Source organism: Falco naumanni, chromosome 7 (genome assembly GCF_017639655.2).
Source record: "Falco naumanni isolate bFalNau1 chromosome 7, bFalNau1.pat, whole genome shotgun sequence".
NCBI lineage: Eukaryota > Metazoa > Chordata > Aves > Falconiformes > Falconidae > Falco > Falco naumanni.
The window spans coordinates 23,569,844-23,595,266 of NC_054060.1; the positions used below are offsets into that span (position 1 = coordinate 23,569,844).

General features: G+C 37.0%; 1 protein-coding gene across 6 annotated transcripts in view; it reads right to left on the reverse strand.

Annotated features, from left to right (window-relative positions):
* SCAPER (S-phase cyclin A associated protein in the ER) overlaps positions 1-25,423 on the reverse strand; it is a 165,958-nt gene that overhangs the window by 70,511 nt on the left and 70,024 nt on the right. For all 6 annotated transcript variants that reach the window (XM_040600067.1, XM_040600061.1, XM_040600063.1 and 3 more), the window contains 3 exons: positions 18,441-18,577; positions 14,151-14,216; positions 4,596-4,722 (listed from right to left, as the gene is read on the reverse strand). In XM_040600067.1, coding sequence (XP_040456001.1) covers positions 4,596-4,722; positions 14,151-14,216; positions 18,441-18,577 — 330 coding nt within the window. The remainder of the gene's footprint in view (positions 1-4,595; positions 4,723-14,150; positions 14,217-18,440; positions 18,578-25,423) is intronic.

Below are 25,423 nucleotides of genomic sequence, written 5' to 3' on the forward strand. Positions count from 1 at the left end.
ATCTTGTTTGTTAGGGCTTTGTGCCTTGTGATGGATGTGAGCTTCAGCTGTACTGTCTGCTTAGGCAGGGACATCTATAAAACCTCCATCCTCCTCCTGCAGCTGTACCCCTCTCTTCAGAAGCATCTCTTAAGATCTTCCGTCAAACCACTTAGTTAAAGGAATCTTGTAACTTGTGTTGTGATAAAGATAATTTTCAAAGTAGTGGTTGGATGAGAAACAGCATATAAAAATAATTCCAGTTGAGCAGATCAACTGCTGCACTTGGATTCCAAAAACCACGACGAGGTTCCCTCACAATCATACTGCATCTCTGTGTCATACTCCCAGCCAAGATGGGAGACACATTAAGGGCTTGTCTAAATGTCACATGTGAGCATTGTACAAATCTAACTAAAATGATTTAACTGCAGTGTTTTAGCCACAGCTGAGCCAGGTGAAAAGGCTACTACCCTCAGCTGCTCATCACTGCCCTTACTGAAGGCAGCATCCTGCCACGTTCGTCTGAATAATGGTGTCTGACATCTCTGCCTAGCCCGGACCTACCAAAATCACCTAGAATATAAAAACATTTAAAAGCAGGACTTTTAAAACCTGGCCCTCAAAAACCCTCTAAACCCCAAATTTTAGGAAGAACTTTAGGGAAGTGATGTGTCAGCAATTCTAAGGGTGACCATCTGAGAGGCAGTAACCTCTGACCCAGGTCAGGTTCACAGCCTTAGAAATATGGGCGCTTCAGTCAGTATAATGTCTATGCAGCAGCAAACAGTTTTGGTTTTTTAATCAGTCAATCTCGCTTCTAAACATCAAGGGAAAGAAACGCATAATGAGAAAATCTATACAATGAGGGAAAGCATAAGCAACTTAAAACTGTACATGTAGTCACAGTAATAGGATACAGAGCTTTAAATATATTGGTTTCTGAAGTGTTCCCTCTGACAGAACATTTCTGTATGAGTGCTCAAGTCAAACCTGAGCAGCTAATCTGGGATTCCATACACAGCTGAAACACACTGCTGCCCTTGGTAATGGATGTGTAAAAGCAGACCATCAAGGAATGAACAGGTATAAAACCAAAATAACTGTGGCAGAAACCTTCTTTAGTCCTGCAGTTTCAAACATCAGCTCTGCCTTCTTTAAGAGGGTACAGGAGTTTTTCTTTTAGCATCAAAGGCCCATTCATAGGAGATCTCAAACTGAGTGTTATCAGATCTTATTAAGAGCTTCAAGAGTCCCATACAACAATCTGCCAACATCAGGCCAGGGTTTTCTGGTAACGTTTAAATACATTTTGCTGTTATGTCTCTGTGTGCATGTCTGTTTTTTTAATATACTTTTAAACAAAGTACAGGTGAAGGCAAATACAACTCCCTCCCAGGATTTCTGCCAGAAAGGATGAGAGACTATGCACAAAACCCAAGGACTGCCTTCCAATAGCCTAGCACACACCCAAACCAGCACCCTAGCAGCACATGCTGTACATACATCCCGACAATACCACTGGGGTTTGTGCCTCCTGCCGGATGTTGCTAGCAACATATGCAAGGACATATGACGTAAGGGGTACAAATCTATTTGAAACTGGAACAACACGATGGTTTATGACTTTATAATACCTTCTCTGTTTAATTAATGCACGTGTGAACCACAGGTTTTAGGCAATTAATGGCCATACTCCATGTCAGAGCTTCAAAGCCCGTACTTCAACTTGCTTACTTGCAAATACTTCCCTGGCATAGGGCACAATACTTCTAGTGGTTGTAGGGCTTCATTCAAGTAAGCCAATGTGGACATACCAAGATGTATCTGGAGATCTAACAACCGTGTGAAGCAAAGCAATAACTCTTTCATTTATTAGCACTCAAATCTTGCATTGGATTCAAAGTGAAAGTTGCAGATCTTGCTGTGTTGCATGGGGAACTGGCAGCAGCCTATGAATTCTGTGTTAATGAGAAGCAGGTATGGTGCTACAATAGGCAGGAATTCAAAAAATAGTGTACCTAAGATGCATCTTTGCCCAAGAGACAGATTTCTCAACTTTAGTATCTAGAGGATACACCGATATAAAAACCTTTTACTTTACATTAAACAAACTCTTGCTATATTGGTGAAATCACATGGCTCCAAGTGCAGAACCTGGTTACGTCCAGCTGACCAGGAAGGGATGCAAAGCAAAAGCAAGTCTGACCACAACAATCATGCAGGCATGCCTCATCATAGAATGTTCTCACATTATAAAAGAAGCTCAGAAGTGAGAAAAAGCCTTACTTATTACTACGAAACACAACAGATGAAGATAAGTCCAAAAATGAACTGTTAGTCTGATTCAATTCTACCTGAAGACAAAACCCAGTGAGACATGGCTGCCAGTTTTCTGTATATGGCTTTTTTGTGATTCACGTTTGCACAAATATTATAAACCCCCACTCTTCAATGCTTTTTTAGCACAGTCATGGAATTTCTTATGAGCTGCATAACCCTTCCTTGAGAAATTTAATGGTATTTATTTTTCTTATTTACAATTACAACAGCAGCTCAGCATTTTATTTCATGGTTTGTAAAACAAATACTTCCCTGGTGAGACTGTATAAATACATTTTCCTGTCAGTGTAAACTATTAACGAAAGAAAAATGCAATGTTTCACAGTATGACTGAAAAGAGGGGGGGTTGGATCAATTTTATTTTAGAATACTTTTGCATGACGACTTCTGAGCCTGAAGAATTTCTAGTAAGTGGCAAGGATCTATTGTAGTGAACTCTGTCCTCCCTCAGGGCAATTCTTTATTCAACCCAGGCCATTAGCAAGGGTAAATCAATGTTATCAGCTCACACAGGCTGACAGCTTGTGTGGTTCCCACTCCCTCATTCCTCCTTCTACATTATGGTATATTTTTATGCTCTCCAGGGAAATTCAATTAACAGTGTCAGTCTCCTCCTCTCAGTCGATGACTGACACCATCAAGATTCTTTTCACTACCCATTGACATGTAAGATGTGTCTGCTGATTTCTTGACTTGCAAGTTAACAAGAGAATTACTATCCACTTCTATAAATGACTATATATGATCTGTGCCGTAAACACAGTGACAGCTATTGAAATCAATCTTTTTTGACCTTATTGATTAGGACATTTGTATATAGTAATACTTCTCCAGTGATAATGTTTTGGAGGTAAAAACCAAAACCAACAACAAAATAATGCAGGTCTATTAATAGTAACAAATTTATCTTTTAATTCCCCACTGCAGACTCAACAACCAGTAAAATGTTGTGAACAATTAAAGGGTAACATTTAGCTGCAATTCACATCTCATTTAAAAAAATCTCAGAAAACATCTATTGATGAGAGGCTGGATACAACACCACTTTCCAAAAACAGTTTTCAGTAATTATGTAGATAATTTTCAAAATAGATACATCTTTTTATAGTCTTCATATGCAACAACATGATTTCAGTACTTTGAAATAAGTAACAAGTTAATTTTGTAATAATTAACACACACTGCAAAATTTGAAAACTTCACAGCTCTTTCAAAAACACTACTGAACTTGATCAGCAGCTCAAAGTAACTAATAGAATACATGTCAGAACCCTCTGCATCCCAGGCAGCGTTCAGTATTTAAAAACATACACTATTAGCAATTGGGTTCCCCATTGACTAAGCTGTGAAAAGCATCAGAGCTCTCATCTTTACAGATTCCAATCCTGAACCACAACGATGCAACGCCCTCCTCAGATTCCATTCATTTGGTTTCTCCCAGAACTATTCTTCTTGATTTCTTGATCACAGATATGAAAGAGAACTATTTTCTAATGGTTAGAGAGAACAGAACACAATGTTCCAGCTGAAAACTCAAATACCATGGTCCTAATGGAGCAAAAAAAACGCATTACAAGACACAAAGCACTGTGGCAGCAGACTGACCATGATGAATCAGTAAAAAAAAGATGCAAATACTATGCTATCAATTAAAAAAATCCAACATTTACCACACACCGGAACAATGTTCTACAAACATAGCACTTTAAAAAAATCTGAAACACAGAAATATCCCATATGTATTATAGACATCATACGTTCATTCTCCATCAAAGACACACTGGCTTTGTTGTACCCTGGGAAAACTGAACAGATTTGTGCTCCTTCAAAACTCAGCCATAACACCACAACATGGTGACTGTGATAGCAAAGCTGGCTCCAGTTCTTTCCTCTGTTGTCTGCTAGCTGTTTTGGCCCCTTGTAAAAAGCTGTTCATGGGTATGCACTATAAACTAGATGACTGAAATGGCCCAGGTTAAAAACAATCTTAATGAAAATAAAGCAAAAGTACAGTTTGTCATTATCCAGATGATCTAGCATCAGTCAAGCGGATCTTCAGCACTTCTGCAAAACTATCTATATAAACTTTGATGTCTAAATACAAGCATCCACTGCTGCAACCACCACAGAGAAGTGTCATAGCAGACATCACTTGTTACACAGTGGTCATGCATCAACCCATGTTTAAAACATTCCCAAATCCAAACTGATGACATTTGAGGGCAACACAGTTTATAGGTTAATCATAAGTTACACAGTAACAATCACAATACCTCTTTTTCCAGAATACGAGAGATCTCTCCTAAAGTTCTGTCCAAAGCAGAAACCTTGTTGTTCCCCAATAAACAGCTATCCTGCATTTGGAGGTGCTTTGAAAGGTCTTTTGCTAATCGCTGTAACCTTCAACATTAAACAGAAAACAAAGAACAGTTAAAGCAAGAACTCTCCTATCATGTAAACTTTCGTCTTTGTAATGAAACTGCTTACTGAATTTCAATAAAGCAATCAAGAAAATCTGTGTAAAAGTATTGCTACCATCTATATGGAACAGCATGTAAAATATGCAATACAGCAAGGAGATAGCTTGAGAATGTCTATGACATTTCACTACTTGCTTTTTCAGGGAAAAGACACAGAAATAGAAAGACAGAATCACAGAATCATTTGGTTTCAGTTGGAAAAGACCTTTGAGATCAAGTTCAACCATTAATCCATGACTGCCAAGTCCATAGTGTGAACAGTACAGCCATAAAGGTGTTTCTTCATCAGCTACATGTTTATTTCTGTTGCTGTTCAGTAATTTCCCTATTCTCCCTCCAGTTTATCCTGCTAGTTTTTGCCATCTTCATTTTCAACATGGTTTCATCCTACTTTTCTACCACCATACAATCCTTTCTGCCCACTTAGCCGAGTAGTTTGCTCTTGAGATGAATAAGGGAAGGCCACTTGGCTTATTTCTTACAGGGATCATAAAAGAAATGGCTCCTTAGGGTTACTGAATAAGTGAAAAGTAGTGGTTTTGCAGACCACCTCAGAAAAGGGCATTTTATTAATGAGGGTCAGTAATGAAGCCAAAATGTAGAGGTGCGAGAGATGAAGACACATGTGGGTTAGGATTCATTTCAGTTTTACGCATCTACATCTGGGCTATTCAGCTACGCTCTCCTGCTAGGTAGTGAGGAGGAATATGCAGTTCCAAGGTACTATTCATCTCACCTGAAGGTCTCAAATAAAGCAGTCAAAACACACTTAGAGTTTATCCTTCTTTGCTGTGAATGTGAAGTCACTAACTAGCTCAGATGTAGACTCCTGCATCTGCAGACACATTAAGGCAGATGGTACCAATGTTAAAGAGTCCCTTAACTGGAGACAGAGAGAAGCAGGGAGGAAGTTATCGTTCAGTACTTGCCATGTGTTTGTCAATCACTGCTGTAGCATCTGCTACTGCATGCTCTTAATGACTGGCTATCAAGCAACCTGTACTGAAAGTGGGACAAAGCTGGTAAATGAGCAGGATGAGTGAGAGAAACACTGTTGTGACTAGGAGCAAACACAGCTCTATCGGAAGGAAAAGAGAGGGGAAGAGTATCAATGCTTATCATAAAATGGGAGGTCAGTACAAAAGGCCCAGAAAGCATTCACAACGTGACCACAGAGTAATGGCAAGGAGAAAATTACATTAACTGGTCACTGAGAGGAGAGAAAGGAGACAGAATGGCCAGGGAATGTACCACAATATTCACATGTATCAAAAATAAAATTAAAAAAAAAAGAATCAGAATATTAATTTAGGGCAAGAATAGACAGTTTCCAGTTAATTGATAGGAAACAGGTACTCTGAATCTTCTCTATGAAAAAATTAAGAGCTTTGTTAAAAGCTTTCAAGACACTCTCAAAAATACGTATATGCTTTTAAAGTATAAATAAAAAAAAATTGCATAATTTGGAGTTTTGGACTTCTTATTGTCTGGCCAGCTGAATCCACTAACATTCAACCAGGATTTTTCTATGACAAGAAAAATAAAGGGAGATTATGTCCCGATGAGATTTTCCGCACTGTTATTTCCTCTGTGGAAAATTAGGTTGGAGGAAACCTCTGTCTCAGTAAGCCATGAGCTAAATTGGGAAAGAAAATTAAGCCAAAACACAAGTAACTGCAGGACTTGGACAGTAAATCAGATGACCATTAACTGCTGAGCATAAGGAGTGGATCAGCACCAATGAAAAGCTGAATTGCTGCAGTCCAGAAAGATGATCCAGAAGCACAGTATTTCAGGTATTCTCACAGAACAGGATGTAGAATAGCTATTGCCTCGGCAATATCCTAGCACCTTAAGCAAAAAAGACCTCTCTTTGAAACATCTACCCAAATTCCATGATTGAAGCATATATAAAGCACTGAAAAAAAACCCACCACACAATATTGTAACTTCATCTAACAGAAGACAGCAAGACGGGTTTCCATTTGCTTCATTTAACATCAGAGGAATGGAATTCAACCAGGATTAACCACAGAGGCCAAAGAAAGGGACGCTCCTAATCTATATCAGGTATCAGCATACAAAACGTGTAAGGTTTATTAAAACACTACCTCACAAAGACTCAAATAGAAAATAATCATATTACATTGTTACTTCTGTGGACAAATCCCCTTTCTTTTCAGCCTATAAAGATGCTATGTAAGTTATGCATCACATCCAGTCTCTGTCCTCAGTTCAAGAAAAAAGCCAAAAACAAGTTGTACAACATGTTAACATGGAAAGACTTCCAACTTTCCTTTTTTTCTAAAAGTCTTTCTGGACACGTTTACCAAAATTCAAACTTTCTAAGTGTGTGTTCAGCATCATACCGTAAGGCACACAAAGAATAAATTTTCAGTTCTCCCACATTAAAAAAATTACCTATTACATCCTCATACCCTACTGTATGCTGTTGGTTTTCTGCCAAAAAAAGCGTAATGTATGCTATGTGATCACATGGGGAAGAGAAGGAAATAAAAACTCCCTTCTCCCACACAGTGAACCCTGGAGAAATTATTTTAATTTAATATCCTTTATACTGACTTCTTGGCAGTGTCAAGAAATAAGAATAATTTTAGGACCGTTTCAAAGGACTAGAAATCTATGCAAGATGACTTGTGCTTGAATATAGAATTTATCATTGCTATGAACGGATTTGGAAAGAGAGAACTCTTTGTACATACTGTACTCCTTGTACACTCTTTGTATGCAAAATATCTTTATTATGTAGATTAATAAAGCATGGTTAATAACAACTGATCCAGTGACTACGTGGAAATACTGTTGAGTGCAAATCCAAACAATTCAAGACCATTGTTTAATCTTCTGTCTCTGAATCTGCATTCCTCCAATGCTTACTATGCCATAGAGGGAATGATAAATAAATGAAAATTTACTGGGCTAAATAAAAGGGAAAGTTAAAGTTAATGTCTTTTTATCTGAAGTTATTTACATCTCACTAATTAAGACTTTAGCATTGCCCACAAACATAATTCAGAATGCAGAAAAAAATACCAGAAATGACATAAGGCGCTGATTGGTCTTGGAATGTTACTATAACATAAACCTTAATAAACGGCACCTTCAGCAAACACAAATACATTATCTGATCTTTTTGCACTGCAATTGGGAAAATGGGGATATTCATATTAAAGGTTTATATGGCAAATATGGAAACAAAATTAAAACAAATAACTGTGTGAATTAAGGATTTATTTTTAGCATGGGCTAAATATTTTTAGCAGGTTTAAAATATTTTATAGGCTAAAGGAAAAAGATCTGTTAATATTTATAGGCTAAATTTTATCTCTAGAAAAAAAAAGTCTTGAAATAGCAACATCAATTTATTTCAGCACTTCCACATTTAAATCTGTGATTTCTTGGCTGTACTCTGAATGCATGCAAGGAAGGATTAGTACAGCTGGGCAGAGCGCTGGATTCTGAGCAGTTCCTGTGTGGAAGGAGAGGTTACCTCTCCTGCATGCTCCTGCCGAGGGCGGCCGGGTGCCAGCTGGACACACAGCCCCAATTCTTCCCAGTGCAGCCTGTGCCTGGAGAGAACTGAGAAAGCCTGTGGTGTTCCTGCCCAGCCCGAAGTGGAGTTACGCTGTATCCCCTGAAAAGCAACACACAGTCCCTGCACTGTTCTGTACCGCCTGCAGTTTGACCCCTCGCAGTAAAATTAATATACATAGTGGCACACGTGGCGTACTCCGATTGCTCTAGGTACACACTGGAAAACACCAGTCTACATCTTGACACAGTCCCAAACACTGCTAGACATTAAACATCTAAATCTGCAGCTTCACACACCTTCGGTTTTTGAAATGGAAACCATCTGAAAAATTATGAAAAGTTTCTATAAAGATTATTTTCTGAAATTATTTATTTGAATTCCTGTAAGAATGCTCTAGCAATTCTCTGAAGATTAAATCTATCACCCACCCAATCATAAAGCAAGTATTTACCTTTTTTTAAAGTTTAGTTGAATTTTGTTTTATTTACGCTTTGGCTCTTCTATAGTTCACACAGCTGTTTGGAAAATAACTTTTGCACAAATACTTCCAGCTTCAGAAATTATCTGATATTCTTTTTCCCATCAACCAGTATTTTGATAGAATATCTTATAACTACCCCAACAGGACCCTAGCCCTACTACACCAGGAAAACCTACAAGGTAAGTTTATATGGTTCATCAGCGAATGCACTGATATACCATAATGAAAACAAGAACAAACTGTGTTGTTAAAGGCATTTAGGTTTAGGCCTCTGCAAGAACAAACTGCACACCATATTTTCATCTCTTCTCCAGCAGACTCTTAGAGGAAATAATTTTTCCGTTCCTAACTCTTCTCTTTTTGTGCTGCAGACTTTTTTCAGGATAATAGTGGTTCCCATTTCCATACTATCTGAAGTGTGCATTTACATAGTTTAAAAAGAGGGTAATAAACAACAACAACAACAAACAATCAATCAAAGAAAACAACTCCTTCTTGCATGAGGAGAGAGACTAGCTAAAGTATTACATTAGGGGGTTAAATTCTCCACCCTGCAATCCTCCGAACTCCCTTTAGGCATATGGCAATCTTTCATTACCTTGGTTTTCATGTTGTATTAAAGAATGACAAATAACGCTTTGCTACCTGTAGATTGCTGCAACACTGAACTATACGGGCTTTGAACTGAAGATGCTAAATAGACATAAATAACACGAACTTCATGTAAACATTTTCCTTCCCTTCTAAAAATGTGCTGTAATGAACATCTGAGAACACTGCAAACAGAAAGAGCCATCACCAACACACCTATTGACAGGCTAACTTAACAGACTGGACACTAAATAATTACCTTCAGATCAGTTCCCAGAGAGTATGAATTAACACTACAAAACCATCAAGAGTCCACCACCATTTATAAGATTACCCAAGTGCCACCAGTGACTAACCAGTTAACGCACAGCGGAGAGAGGCCAGGAGCAACAGCCTGGCTGCTCCCAGGTGAGAAGGTCTGTAGCCCTTTTTCCTTTAAGTTCCTCTCACCAGATCAAATAGTTCAGAGAGAAAAATACCTACCAGATAAGGCAGTATTTCAAATTATCCCCCCACTCCATTAAGGTACACAATTTTTCTAAGATACTAACAAAAAAGATCTGTTCCACACATCTTCTAAAAAAAGAAGTACTTGGAGGGATTTACAACCCCTCTCAGGAATCAGATTCAGTACTCAAACTGAAAAAGGTATACATACCGTGTCTATCAAAGCAGGATAAACCTTGTCTGCTTATTGATATTAGTGTATTACCAATGTAAAGCTTAGAAAGCACCTGGATCAGTGCTTCCTTAGTGCAAAAGGTTTTATAAATCCGCAAACCTTAAACTAGTAAGAACTACTGAAACAATCTATCAGCTGCAGCATGAAATCAGTGGTCTCATAATATTAAGGTGGCTTAATCTTAAAGGTGATCTAAAAAGGCTTTTTACCTGCCAAAGACTAATTCTGGGTTCTGTCTTTCCTCTGCAACAACTGACAACATGACTAAGAACTAAAATCAGATAAGAAATTGCATTCCATAAATGGTTTTAGTTGTTTGCGAAGACACAATCAAACTGGGGGGGAGAGGAGTGAAGAAATGTGGCATAAGCACTGAAGCATTAAAGAAAGTTATATTTAATGATTTCATTCTAAAATGCATTTGCTTCTGTTAAGCAAATAAACAAACCTATCGACTGTGCCACATTTTAAATGGAATCTTAAAAAATCATTTTCATTTTTAAATTCCGTAGCTCACAAAATGAAAAAGTGTTTTCTGTTCATTAGTATACTTCTACTCCAGCCTGAACACCTCAGTCCTTCCTTTAGGATAAATAAGAAGTATTGGCATTTGTTTTGATACAAACACCACCTTCAGCACTGTCAATTTTTACCCCTTTGTTCTGTGATACGACTTCTCTCAGTAACTTCACAGATCTCCTGGGAACTGTTAAGACTCCTCGTATTGGCAAGAGCTGGCTCCCGCGCAGCCAGGCACAGTGGCAGTCAGTACCAGCACACAACACAGCACACCGTGTCCTGCCTAAAAAGACAGGAGTCTATTTTCATAGCTTCCCAGCGTAACAGTGGTTCAGTGGAGATCTTCTACTGTTTGCTTCTCTCAGCTGATTCTTCTTCCTACTGTTCTTGGATAAGTAGGATAAGTAGGATCCTGTACTTAGTTTTGTTAAAAAGGTATTTTCCTATTAGTTTCTCCTTTATTAAGAATATGTTTCTCCATTGAAGCAGATATGGTCTGGGCTAAAACTCTTGCCTCATGAAATGCCTTGCCCTTTCATTCTTTTCCTTACAGAAAGAGGTAAAACTACCCCTCCTATCCTTCTTCCATTTTGTATTACATATTGTGTAAAGTAAACAAATCTTAATAGAAATAAACGGGGCTTTCCATTAACTGACAGCCCTCTCTTCTCAAAAAGTCCGTTCAGACTTGAGCTTCCATCTGCTACCTTGATTTCAAAGAGACTCGCAAACATTTGAGCCCTCATGGTAGGTAAAAAGTTGTGTCATTTTGGAAATAACAACTATGATATATGAAACTATGTTTTAAAAATTTAGATGTAAGCATCTGCTAGATCACTAGGTTTCTACATGAAGACTGCAAAAGAAATCTCCCAGATGATGTTTAAGGAAAGCAAGCTACACAGTGGCCATTCACACTAGTTCATATCTAAAATGGTACAGCCCTAACAGAGGCAACAGAGGAAGAAAATGGGAAAGCAGATGGAACAGAAGATTCTGCCTGAAAGCACACTTAGCATTTTGCTAAGAGAAATAAAAATTGTAAAGTCTGAATTCAGTCAAGAGATTAAAAAAAAAAATAATAAAAATATCCAAGTGTTCCAAGTGTCTTTTTCACTGCAATTGAGACACAATTGACCAAATTACATCACTGATAATCAGAAGTCAGAAAGAAATTTAAAATGAAAGCAGTACAGGTTATCAATATTTTCAGAATCACTCAAATGCACACATTTCTACTTTCTGACAACTAGATTCTAATTTTTTATTTTCTGGTAGTAAAGAAAAACAAAACACAGAAGCTAGTCTTAATCTGCCACAAAATTAATCTTGAAAATTGAAGTGCTGATTATTAAGAAATGAAGCCAAAACCAAAACTCCTTCGTCAATGTGTTTACGCAGGTGTGCCACCTGGTGGAGATGCTTCGTTTTCTTATGTTAAACCTCAGTGATGGATTTTTATTATTTAACATATATACTAAGATTTAGCAACATGTTTTCAAACTATTGAAAAGATCATGTAAAAGATACCGCATACAGGCTAGTTGTATATACAACCAAGGAAGTCTAACAACAAGGAGCTGAATATCTTAACTAACAGTAACCTCTAAAAAATGAAGTGTACCAGCAATCTATGAGTGATGAAAGCACCCACAAAACATACAGGACCTGGTACAGGTTATTAACTCAGTCTGAAGACAAGTATCACTAACCCAGAAAGTTGTAATTTCAGGATGAAGGTTTTTGACTCCAGCCTCTTGACTGACCTGCTACAGACTTCGTGAGCACACCTACAAGAGAGGCATACCATGTGCCCACTATCCTGTTTGACACCAAACTATAAATTGATGTCTCGGGAAAATACAGAAAATTTACTAATCTGTTTCTTTGCCCACTTTCACCTTAGGGATCTCTTGGGCTGGATGTAGCATCCTAGAACTGCACTAATGCAGGTGAACTGTCAGCATCTGCATGGTGCTTGTCAATGAGTTCCATACACCTAATTGCACATCGCATTAAGAACCAGACTTTGGTTTCCTTTGAAGGTAGCTCCACCTTCATTCTGTGCCCCCTCCTTCTGCTACCAGGACAGACAGTAAACAAGCAACACTCATCTTTTCCATGCCATTTTTGACCTTGTAGATTGCTGTAACATAGCCCCATTAAAATTTCCTCCCATTTTTCTCCAGAATGAGAACTGCTACTTTACTTTTCCTAACACAGAAGTTATGCCACATATTATTAGTTTTCCTTTCCTGCCTTCTCTGAACCTTTAACAATTTTAGCATATCATTTCTGAGACAAAGAACCAGAACTGCACATAGTATTCAAAAGATATAGATGACCCAGGAATTTGTAGATAATGACATTCTTTGTTCTGCTTTTGCTCCTTTCTAAATGGTTTTAACAAAGGATTTCCTTTAACTGCTAAAAGTGCCGTGCTGGTATTTTCTTGGAACTACCTATCGCTTCTCTAAGTTCAAAGCCCATGCTTTATATGAGAAGATGTAATTGAGTTCTGCCTTCCCCCTCCAGGTGTGTAGCAGTTAATATAATATACACTGGATTTCACCTGCCTGACATTTTACTGCCAAGTCACTCACTCTCTTCAAAATTACCGTTATCAGCTCTTGTCCCTACTATCCTGAATATCTTTGCATCACCATCAAACTATGTCACCTCACTGCCTGCCCTCTTTCCAAGGTACTTATGAATACACTGATCATCACAGGACTGCAGAACTCTACCAGTAACCTCTCTATTCTGCAAGGACATATCATATATACTCCACTTCTATTTAATTTTTTATACTGATTTCCACTTATGCTACAGTTACATAGGTGGGTTTTTTTCATTTTTCGTGACAGACCTTATCAAAAGCTTTTTGGAAATCCAAATATTCTGCATCTTTTGCCAACCAGTTTCAATGGACTTAGAAAGCAAAGGCTGAGCGATTTTCAGTTTCAAAATAAGGAGGAGGAATTTTTCAGTGATAACAGGGTTTGTTTTAATCTCAGTATCCAACTGTTTTCATCTGTGCGTTATCTTAGAAAATAAGGACGTCTACTCTTCAAAAAGCTCAATGCCAGATTAAGACAACTGTGCAATAAAATAACTGTGCTTTCACCATATGAACCTTTATTTCTGACCAAATGGAGGCCAAACATAAGATTTTCAGTCCCAGAATTCCAGTGCTGAATTTTCACCACCAGTCTTGAAGTACAAAGCTAGAACCTTCTTGTTTCTAGGTAAGAAAAGGATGAACGTATGTTCTCTTTACTATTGCATCTTACATGGTTTAAGATATTCAGTGCCCTCAGAAAAAACTGCATTTGTAATATCTGACCTTCTGTATGAGAAAGTGATCTGTAATTCAAGATGGCAATACCATATTGAGTGAGAACCTTACGACACCTGCTCCACTGGAAATTTCAGAAGCACTTCTGCTACAGACCCGGGGGGGGGGGGTGTGTGGTGCGGGGAAAGTGTTGTCTAAAATATATAAAGTTAAATGCTTACTTGGCTTTAAACGGGGAATCAGAGACAGCATTTTTTGCTTCCATCAAACTCTCATATTCCTTTGCCCTGAAGGAGAAAATATTAATTATTATTGATGATTGTCTACACTGTACAATATGTAATACCAGTGAGATAATTCTAACCTTTGGGGTTTTGGTCTTTCATAGTACCATAGAGCATTTCTGTCAATTCTGCCCTGTCATGATCCATACTGATGCTTAACTACTGACCATTAACAATTTATAATTAAGATTACTACTTTAGAATAACACCAGTACACAAATGGTATATTTGACTTTCCAAATGGTAGAAAATGGAACAAGCAATGTACACAAAACTGCAGTAACCTACTGCTTATTATAGAATTATCACATTCACCTGATGAAAATATTAGTTATTTAGACAAGGTAGTGCAGATCAGAAGATCGCTACATCATAGAAATTATAATTAACATACAATTTGTTAATATTTACAGGTACAGGAGTATTTTTTATGTAACTAATGACTGTATTGTAACATAATGAACCTTGTTAGTCATACAGCATAGACGTAAATACCTCCACTCAAATGACTGCTTTACTGCTGGAAACAGAAACACAAATCTCTTTACTCCCTTAAAAGTATTACTTAGACTGGCCATGTGCCAAAAAGTAGGAAGCCAGAGACAAGACACTTTTCCACTGCTTGTTTTGACTTCAGTCAGCCTGTGCCAACACATGAAAATCGTGACAAGCTCATCAAGCAAAACAGGATTCACGGTGGTAATCCTGTAGCCTTTTTTTTAACCAACATATACACAACACAAAGTAAAACTAATCCAGACACTACAGTAATGCACAAAGATTCAGTTCTCAGACACAGAGCCCTGAGATGAAGAAACATCCAGCAGGCAGTAAAAGCATTCAGCCATTAAAAACATCTGATCTGTTAAAATTGCCCTTTCAATTACTATTCTGAAATGAAGACTTCACAGATGCAACATAGATCTCTAGGGACTTCAGGGAGATACGCTGTTCAAACCTCTGAAGGTCGTGTTCCCAGATAACAAGGGACAACATCATTAATGGCTTGGAAAATTCTTCAGAAAAAGTTTCCTTCGGGGGTGTGTACAGTTAACTGCCACGATGGACTAAACCTGTGATTATATATGCAATCCACCCATCTCTACCAAGAGCACCATAACAAGCCCCAGAGGGAAGTGCCAGAAGCCCCAGAGGACAGAAGTAGAAAAAAGATATGACTCAGGGCAACTTTCAACCATAACAATGGTGTTTCCTATTAATTTTCAAGGTATTCTGAATATTTAACTGCTGTCAGTTAGCATTCTTGCCAACTTTACAAATGTCCAATTGCAGGTTTTTTGGTTTTGTTTTTTTCAAATCTAAGATTTTGACAATGGCTTCCAATGGGAAATGTGTTTCATTGCTGCACTGCAAGAAAAAATAAAATATTATTTAGTTCCTATTATTTCTCTCACATAAATCTATTTTCTGTTCACCTATGTGGACCAAGCTTTCCAACCCTACTCAAATTGCTTGCTTCATCCATACAACCTATGCTACAGGCAAATATTTTTACATTACCACTACCTCTGATTTGTGGATCATTAATAAAGCTATTAATCACAACTGAATTTAGTATTAAAACATGAAGGTGAGATTCCTTTATTAACCTTTTGCCTTCATTCCTGCCTCTTAGCCAGAAACAACACATTTCAGCTTTGAGTTCTGTACAGACAAGTCAGTCAAACGTAAATGATTACCTAAAATATCTGTTACTAAATGAACATGACTGGAGTGCTTTAAATCCACTGCAAAGAATTTCTCAACTGTACATACCTCCTAGTTGGTAACTACATCTTTACTGCTTGAGGTTAGCTTTTATCAAGCTTCCTTCTGCTGTGCAGGTACCAAAGTAGTCCTCTGCTAGCAGCACATACATGTTAACCTGAGATAATTTACTTAGCTATATATCAGTTGTTACTATAGCACCAGTTTAATGGCTTAGGGTTATAAATATAATTAATAAGACTAACAAAACTTCTCAACATATCTAACAACCCATTGATCACAATTTGTCCCCTCATTCACCTTTGCCCTTCATTGCTTTGATACTGTAATACTGATTTAAGATCTAAAAACTCAGGAGAGCAACAGGAAACTCTCTGGATGCAGTTACTGATTTTTTTCATGTTTAAGATATCACAGCTTTCTAGAAACCAAAATGAATGTATAATTTCAAGTCTTAAGGTACAAGGGATTTGTTATAACTATTACACTTTCTGGAGAAGGGGAACATTTGCAAGTATGTACTAAAATACGGTTTGTAGATAATCTGCTAACAGCTGTGAAACTATATGTGAATTATCAACACAAAATTCTCTTCACCTTCAAAGCATTCGTGATAAATTAAGTAGTTTAACTATGTATTCCACCTAAGTTTTGAGCTGATTTTGAGCAGTAAACTCCCAGCCATCTGGTGGTAGTACTGTCCAGACTGTTGGGCTGAAACTTAGCAGACATTACCTACATTATTCAGTATTTCACATTGTAATTCTGAGGTTATTGCTTTAACTACTTTAGCCACATAACTTACGATAGTCTTCCTTCTTTTTCTGAACATGGAAAACCTCCCCGCCTCACCAGTAATAAGCTAAAATGCAGGAACATTCAGGCAGTATTTGTCATTACTATGCCTATTACTATTACTCAAGTGTCAATTATAGTAACTGTAGAAGACCGGCAAGACTTGCATGGCTAAAATTAATTTCCCAAATGGATGTGGGTTTTTCTCCCCCTCATCAATTTTTTGTTTGAAATTCTATGGAACAACCTCTGCTTTATATTGCTACTGGACATTTTTATTAGTAAGTCTTCTGAGTTAACATTAGAAGACTCAAGACAAAATCATCAATTTAACTCTGTTATCTTCAAGGACAGTAATCCTATTAAAAAGTTTAGTTACCTTTTAAAACTAAAACCAAGCTTAATGAACATATCTTGCCAATATAACTCCTCTCAGATTTTTAAACTTTCACTGTATTTTTCAACCTTTGTATCACCTTTGTAAAATGATGCCCTTTTGTTACTGTTTTAATTGTAATTTTTGATGACGCATGTGCTGACTCACCCAGCAGTCTGACACATACAAATTCAAAATGTTCTGAGAAAGTTTTTCAACTATCAGTGCCAATAACAAATTATCATTTGAGCTCATATTCCTAGGTCTGACAAATCTTCAACTAAATTCAACAGAAGCAGCTCTTGAGAAAGAATTAAACTTGGACCCAATAACTGCATTAAATCAACAGGTAATATGAGTAACTCTGCAGCTTAAGCAATTAGAAACCTGGAAGAAAATAGTATCCAATTTCAACAATGTGTTCTTCTAATGTGGTATCCAGATAGTGGATTTGCTCATCCAAAGAGGAAAACAATCAGAAACACTAACACACTGTACAAATATGGTGTTTTTGAAGACTAGCGTGCCATTATTAGCACAACTATGAGTTAATAAAACATACCATTTTCACTCTAGCTCTAAAAATCTATTCAGGTGTTTTTCTCTTACTTTGTAACCCTTGCTTAAAAACAAGGCTGACAAAATACGTAGCAATGATTCTTACCTTCTGTGAAATACTTTTAGAGATAAATGCAAAAATACGTTATAATATTCAGTCAAGTATTAATGTCAGTGGGGGACTATTCAGCTGTGAAGACTGACATTGCCAGTTCATGATATAATGATGTCCTGCATATCATCCTGACTTGCAGAAGTCACTTTTTAGACTAAGAAACCGCAGGTCTGACAACTCACTTTCCATTTTAAGATATTTTTAACTTTCTTGTTGTTGTGACAGGCAACAAAAAATGATTAGATTTAGTCATGGGATTTGACACTACAGCAGGCTGACTTCTATTTGTTGATTACTATTGATTTTCTTTGATACTTCATTTAAAAATCAATAGCTAGAAAGAAAAATAGGCATGGTTTACACAAATTTAAACATGCTATTGTATGCTAGAAGAGGCTACAGTTTTGGCAAGGCACTGGCATCCAATTATGAGAAAAGCTCTTAACAGGTGAAACCAAGGGCTCCAGATCGATACTCAGTTTTCTTTCTCAATCAGAGAAAGTGGCCATAAATTAGGCTCATCAGTGCTATTTTCAAGACACTCCCAAAGCAAATAATTTTAACATTTTTTTCAGCCTTCCACTGTATTCATACTAAAGGATGAAAGGTGAAGTATAGAACAAAACTTAAAAGAAAAAAAAAAAAATTGTTCTACCTGGAGTTCATCCGTGCCTTTAGCTTTTTGGCTTTCTTTTTAGTTTTTTGTTTCTCCTCTCCATCTTTTAATGGTTCCACAGGAACAGAACTCTCAATCACAATATCCACAATGTACTTTTTCAATGACAGGTGCTCCTGCAGAAAACATTGAAATAATATTTAATCTTACCGTATATGATGGAGATTATAGATTATCTTCCCAGGAAACAACAATGGTAAATATTTAGCAAAAGGTTAAGGAAAGAAGAAAAATTTTACAATAAAATCTGGGTAAGAGTTTATTTCACACTGGAGAGAAAACATCATGGAAATTTTGTATTAAGGAAGAATAATTACTGAGATAAGGAGAACAAGCATTGTCCCTCATTTTCAAGAAACTGTTATTTAACAAGTATGAACTCCAAGCTGCCATCTTTTCCAAATCTGTTCCAAGCTGCCTTTTAGAGCTACCTGAAACCAATGCCCTACCCAACGACATCACTCATTGTATTAAATGAGCTAATTCTGGTTTGTGATTTAACTCTTCATGAAAATCTAAACTTGTCTTAACTTTTTTTTAGAACACATTGAAACTATGCACTAATGTTACCATTTATTGATGGAATATTACTTTTCCTCCTACAGTAACAAATCTGTATTTAAGCAAAATATTGGTAAAATCTCTGCTGCCCATAAAGACATTCTTTAATTATTAAATAGTACAGCTCTTACATAGTGGCATGCAAGAAAGGGAAATGTGATTACACCACATTTTAAATAAATGCTTTGTTTCAAGATTTTTTTAAAATGTTACAAAAAATTTCCTGTTTCCTTGGAGGTACTTTCAGTGTAAGTATAGACCACCCCAATACAGTTCAACGTCTAAATTTGAAAGAAATATTTATCATTTAAAGATGAATAACCAATAAAGCTATTCCCCTACAGCTGTTCTCAATTTTGACAGATCCATGCTAACCACAAAGGGACATGTAGGTGCTTGTAACAATTCCAATGACTGATGTCAACAGTCCAATTGACTATGCAGAAACTACACATGCAACCACACACACCCCCAAAAGACCAAAACCAAACGAACCTCAAAAAAACCCACAGCTGCTAATGGATGACTACCTTATCTTTCCTTAGCTCCCTCAAGTCAGAAATTTACTTAAAGTACTCTGTGTAGCAAGTTAAAATTTCAACAATCAAGAAGGATTTCTACTCATGCCCCTTCTAAACTGACTTTTCAATTTAAATATGCATTACTGAATTCCACCACTTCTGAACTAGCAATGCACTTCAGAGCACTTGTCACTACTAAAATTCAATCAACACAATTTTAAAAGTGATCCACTTAAACCACTACAATCCCCACAATTAAGACTACTTTGGTTGAACAGTATGTGTAACCTGGTATTCTGCAATGTCCTTCTGTGGTAATGAAAAGACTAACGGACACATTCACACTATTGAAAACTCTCCTACAAATACCTCAATGCAAGTAGTGGACACCGCACCTCCATACTGCATTACAGCTGCTTGCACCACTGGGCTACAACAGCCAATTGTTCCTTTTTTTTTTTTTTTTTTTACAAGTAACAATAAACAACTGGTTTAATGACAGTTATTAGAATACATTTAGCCCATTTTTTATATACTGAGGTTTATATTTGTTTCCTTAAAGAATACTGAACACACTATGAAGTACAGGTCACCATTGCTTGTTAGGAAAACTTATCCTTGAAAATTGTTAGTGCCACAACCCGATGTGGTCATTTCTTCCTTTTTGGTAACTATCCTTAAAATTCAAAGTAAAAGGTGAAGCATTAAAAAATTTGTAGACAATATTTTCCAGAGAACAACCTATATTTTCTTCCACCAATTCAGGAAAATATTATGCCTCTTGAAAACAAAATAAATCTCTGTGAAATTTCCTGGAAAAAGACCATTTAGTTTTTGTAAGTCATTGCTGCATGATATAACCTAGCAATATATATTCAGTCAAAACGTTAATTGAAATTTATATCTTAAATCATATGAATGCAAAACGAATACTGAATTAATATTAGACATAAGGAATCAAGCATAATAACTTAACCAAATTAAAAAATAACACTGACTATAACTTTACCACACTGCCTACACTGTAAAACTCCCAGTACACCTGAACGTTTTTTCCTGGATATATTGTCCAAATTGTTCCAACCATGGATATTGTTATATCCACATGTAAAGTAATTCTAACAGCTTTTGTAATCATTTCCCTCCCACCTTAATATTATCCACTAAATTTCAGCAGTAAGTGCTTAAAGGAAAACTTGCTTAAGGTATCTCAGAAGGCTGTTCCCTTTGAGCATGATTCGGTAGTACAAGACTAGCAAAACATCCCAGCTCCTGATGAGTTAGTTCTTAACCAGTCTGTAGTAGCACAGGACATAAACCATCCCAGTGCTGGTTATCAAACCCCAGTTCATTTTTGTCTCCTCAGAGAGATGTATCTGTCAACACCCACTTAAAAATAGCTTTTCCTTTAAACTTTAATTTAAAAAACAGAAACATGGTCATGAGGCTGACACTTCACAGGAAATTGTTGTGAGTTTTTCAATGTTAAGAAAAGAAAGGATTTCCTCAGAACAGACTAAGACACTACCCTTGCTTTGCCACCAAGCTTCAGCGTACTTAACCTGTGACATTTTGTGGATGCTCAGTTATTAAAAAAAAAAAAAAGTCTGATACGTACATCGCTGCTTTCCAGATTGAACTAGCCCCCCCCAAGCACTGTAATTTACCATTAGTTTACCTCCTGTCATATGAATGAGATGAAGCACTTGTAATAGACAAAACAAGGACTATTACACCATAATTCCACATCTTTGTTCAACGTGAAACTGTTTTTTTGGTTCATCAGATCTGAAAATTATTTACTATATCCTTCAAAACAACATCAGAGCAAAACAAAGTTAAGGCTGCCCTTTGAAATGGACACCCCCTTACAAGAGGGGCAGACCATCTTCACCCAGGTGCAGTCAACTTGTGGTCCTGAGCAAACCTGCTGTCAGACTTCTGCTAGGCAGAAAGGAGTGAGACAAAGCCCCGTATCCCCTTGGCAGACACTCACCTCTTCCTCCTAATCTTATCTGTGGCTTAACAGATGACCTGAAGAGAACCACAGAGTTCAACAAGCACATTCATTTATCAGCCTGTGAGGGCCAAAAGAGGTCTTGCTGTCAGTAACGCACAGGATGGGTACAAACCATTTTGTTCACATGAACTCAAGCACCCTCGTGAACGGTGTTTCCCAGAGCTCTCAGCTTTCACGTGTGGCAGTCTGGATTAATATCAGACTTCACACATATGGCTCATTAAAGTAAGACTAGAGTAATAATAATACCTTGTGTCACAAAAACAATCACTTTTTGAAGATACAGATCAAAGCGTATGACTACCACAGTAGGCAGATCTACACCATTCAGGTGTGAAACAAGTGTAACTCTTAGCTTGGTACTGAATGACAACTGACACCTGAAGATAGCTGCTGCTATATTATGCTTCAGAGCAGTGTAAAAATATTTATTCCCATGTTCTATTAAGCCTCTACCAGTTATCTGAAAAAATAAAGGTTTTTAAATCCACTGAGTCACATTGAACTACAATACGTCCAATCCTTTAAATCATTAAATTCATGAGTAATTCTACTTGCACAACCATTAGTTGGACAGGGTAACATACCATAAAAGTAATTGCCGTAAGTCTATGAAAGTGAGCAAAGCCAGTGCAGTGTTTAGAAAGCAATCTTTTGTCATCCTCTGAATGCTTTTATTTAAGCAATAACAAAACTATTCAATTTCAGGGATTTTTTACTTCTAATAAAGGTAATGCAGAATAACTGAGTAATCTAGTCACTTGTTCCTGAAAGAGTTTTACCTCTTTTTTTTTTTTTTTTTTTTTTTTAACTATTATTTTCATACAAGTAAATGCTAAATGCAGTAAGAATTTCCAAGACTAATTTACACTTTTCACAGAGACAATCTGGGTTTGTTTTTACAACCACATGAAGGGGCATTACTTGCCCGATTCTGTGCTATGTTGAGCATACTATTCTGACCCAAACCCTCAGGTATTAGTAAACCACCAGAACTTCAGAGAATTTAGACCATTACAAATGCAAAGAATTATTAAGTAAAGGCTCTTTTCTAGTGAATGCCTCCGTTACTAAAATCTGTATTCAGACCTAGAAAATATGTTCACTGCAGTTTCAGTTTCCATACCGGCAATGCTTATTTTATCTGTGCGATTTCTCCACAGCTTTGTTATAAAGACTGCCGTATAACCTAGCAGTTTTGCTGATTTTGCTCTAACAGAATACTTTTTATCTCAGGATCAAACTAAGACCAGCTATGACTGTTGTTATGTATCAGATTTCTGCCATTATTTTCCATACTTGATAACTCATCCTCTAAGTTGCACAGCTGAGATCAACTATGTCACAAAACAGGGTCAGCTTCCATGAAGATGGCAGAATCTGTACCATGAAGAGCAGTTAAGTCTGTACTATGTTGTGATGTATAGCTGCAAAATGCAGAAATAAGAACTGAATCCTGATGTATTTCTTCATCATCATCTGTTTATAGTCCTCCACATACACCCATACGGTGACAACTCAGTGATGTATTAGAGTAGAAACACTCCTGGTATTTCTCTCCAGTGTTATTTACTTGCATTCCCCAAAACTATGCGTTATTTTTAAAACTCACAAGGTATACTGTACCTATTTTCTCTGAGGGAGGCTGTCTCTAGCTGAAAAAGCTTATGAAATATAAAAGTAACCTGGTAAATATATACAATTTGATATTTAATGACATTCTGTATAGACACATTGTTAACTGAGCCATGTACCTCTTAATAACTTTTATACAACACTGAAGTAATTTGTAAAACAACCAAACTAAATTTCCTGTAAAAGCAGGGTGATAAAAACATTAAATGCATACATAAATCCGCAGCCACCACAAAGCAGACAAAATAGGAATTACATTATTTAAAAAAAAAGTCTTTTTTTTCCTCTCTTCTCCCTCCATCCTCAACTGTTCTGACTTTTAGTCACCAAGAATCCTGAAACTTTCTGCATGCAACAGATGGGCTTCATCTACAAACTACGTAAGAAATCAAGTTGCCGAAACCATTAAAGCTAAAACTAGTATGGTCACCTATGAAGTGCCATCCTTGCTGGTTACTACCTAGTCCCATTCAACTGCCTGAAACAGAAAAACTACCCAGTTCATTTAGTATCTTGATGTTGACAGATTCAGTCAACTAAGCATAACTTATAACCAAGTTTTTCTCTACACACTAAATCACACCCCTTTTTCTTATATGACATGTTTATACTACAAGGATTACAGCATTATTATCAGTGCTCTCTGAATTTAATTTTTCTGACTCTAAAACAAACAATTGCAGATTTTTTCCATGAAAAGCCTAGTGAATACTACAAAATGCTGAAATGCTACACAGTTGAGTACAGTCCACTTCAGTTTAGATGAGGAAAACCATACCATAAACTAGATTCTGAACCTCGGTAATCTATACAAAATACAACAGCTGGAGAATAAACTTCCAAATTGACAGCCTCTTCGCACAATGCCCATTCACAAGACAAGTACTCTAGAATAGCTCTCCCCATTTAATGACCTGATTACAGCAAAAACACCCATGTACCTGACCCTGAAAAATGAAATGCTGGATATGTAAGTATTTATCAAACTAGAACACAACTGTAAAATTACTTTCCTACCCAATCTCTTTTACTGTGACACTTTTGGCTCTCTGTATTACATATAAGCTACTGTTCTTTTCACTACTCAGCAATTATTTATAGTAACTTTATTAAATTGCGATGTACAGTGTGCCAAACAGAATTCTTCCTTACAAAATTTCCTCATTCTAAAATTAGGAGTGAGCATAACACAAATACTTACTTCCCTTTCCTTTCAAGTAAGCATTGCCTTTTCATGAATTCTGCCTGGGGCAAGATTGCACAGGTAGGACAATATTGCAGTAAAGCATCTGTATTTGCTCAAGCTGAGAAGAAAATCACAGCCTGGCATTTGCTGCTGTAGGGCAGTTGTAACTTAAAGATCCTCTGTTCTCTTGTGAGCACGTTACGCCTTGCCGGCTCTCACAAAGCACAATATTCCTCCTAACACGCAGCGGTAACAGCCAGGGAAGGAAGGCTCTGAAAATCCTCCAGTTCGAAGCCAGTCAGTCGCTGGCAGGAAAGGCCAGGATCACCACCTTGTATATCAAGTATTTTCTGCCGCTTTCTATAAGCTCCTGCAAAGCAGCACCACAGCAAAATTTTACTGTCCAGCAACAGGCATGTAAAGGCCTGACCTTTCCAACATACAGTCTGCTTTACACAGGCTGTGACACAGTGCTAAATTAGTTCTGTTTCCATCATGTATAAACTAACCAATTCATGTAAGTGGAAAACTTTTCTGGCTATTGGACTTTCACCCAGAAAACTGAGCCAAAATTACCTTCTTGGAATCTGAAAAGCTTATATATTTTTTTTCTCTATTATAATTTTTCATTTTCATTCCTTTCTGTATTTCTGGATTCTGACCAGAACTGAAGCAGAAGTGCCAGAATACCATAAGACTGCTTATTCTTATTATTTCTGTGCTCTTTCCAACTTTGAATCCCCAAGTTTGGAAAGCAAAGACATTCTTGTGAGTGTTCTAACCCAGTTCTGCAGACCAAGGCAACTTGAAGACTATCTGACTCTAGCTATTTATCTAAACTCAATCTTCAGAACTTCCAAACACTTGTTTTTACTTGCCTTCTCATATCAGCATTAAAATAATAGACATCAGGAATATTATAAAGAAATACTTGCAGTAGCCTGTATCACATAATAATTGCTGTCATTCATTTACCATTTGAATAAAAAAGTTAATAGCAAACTGAGAATTATGTGTAAATGTAAGGTACATAGGGAAA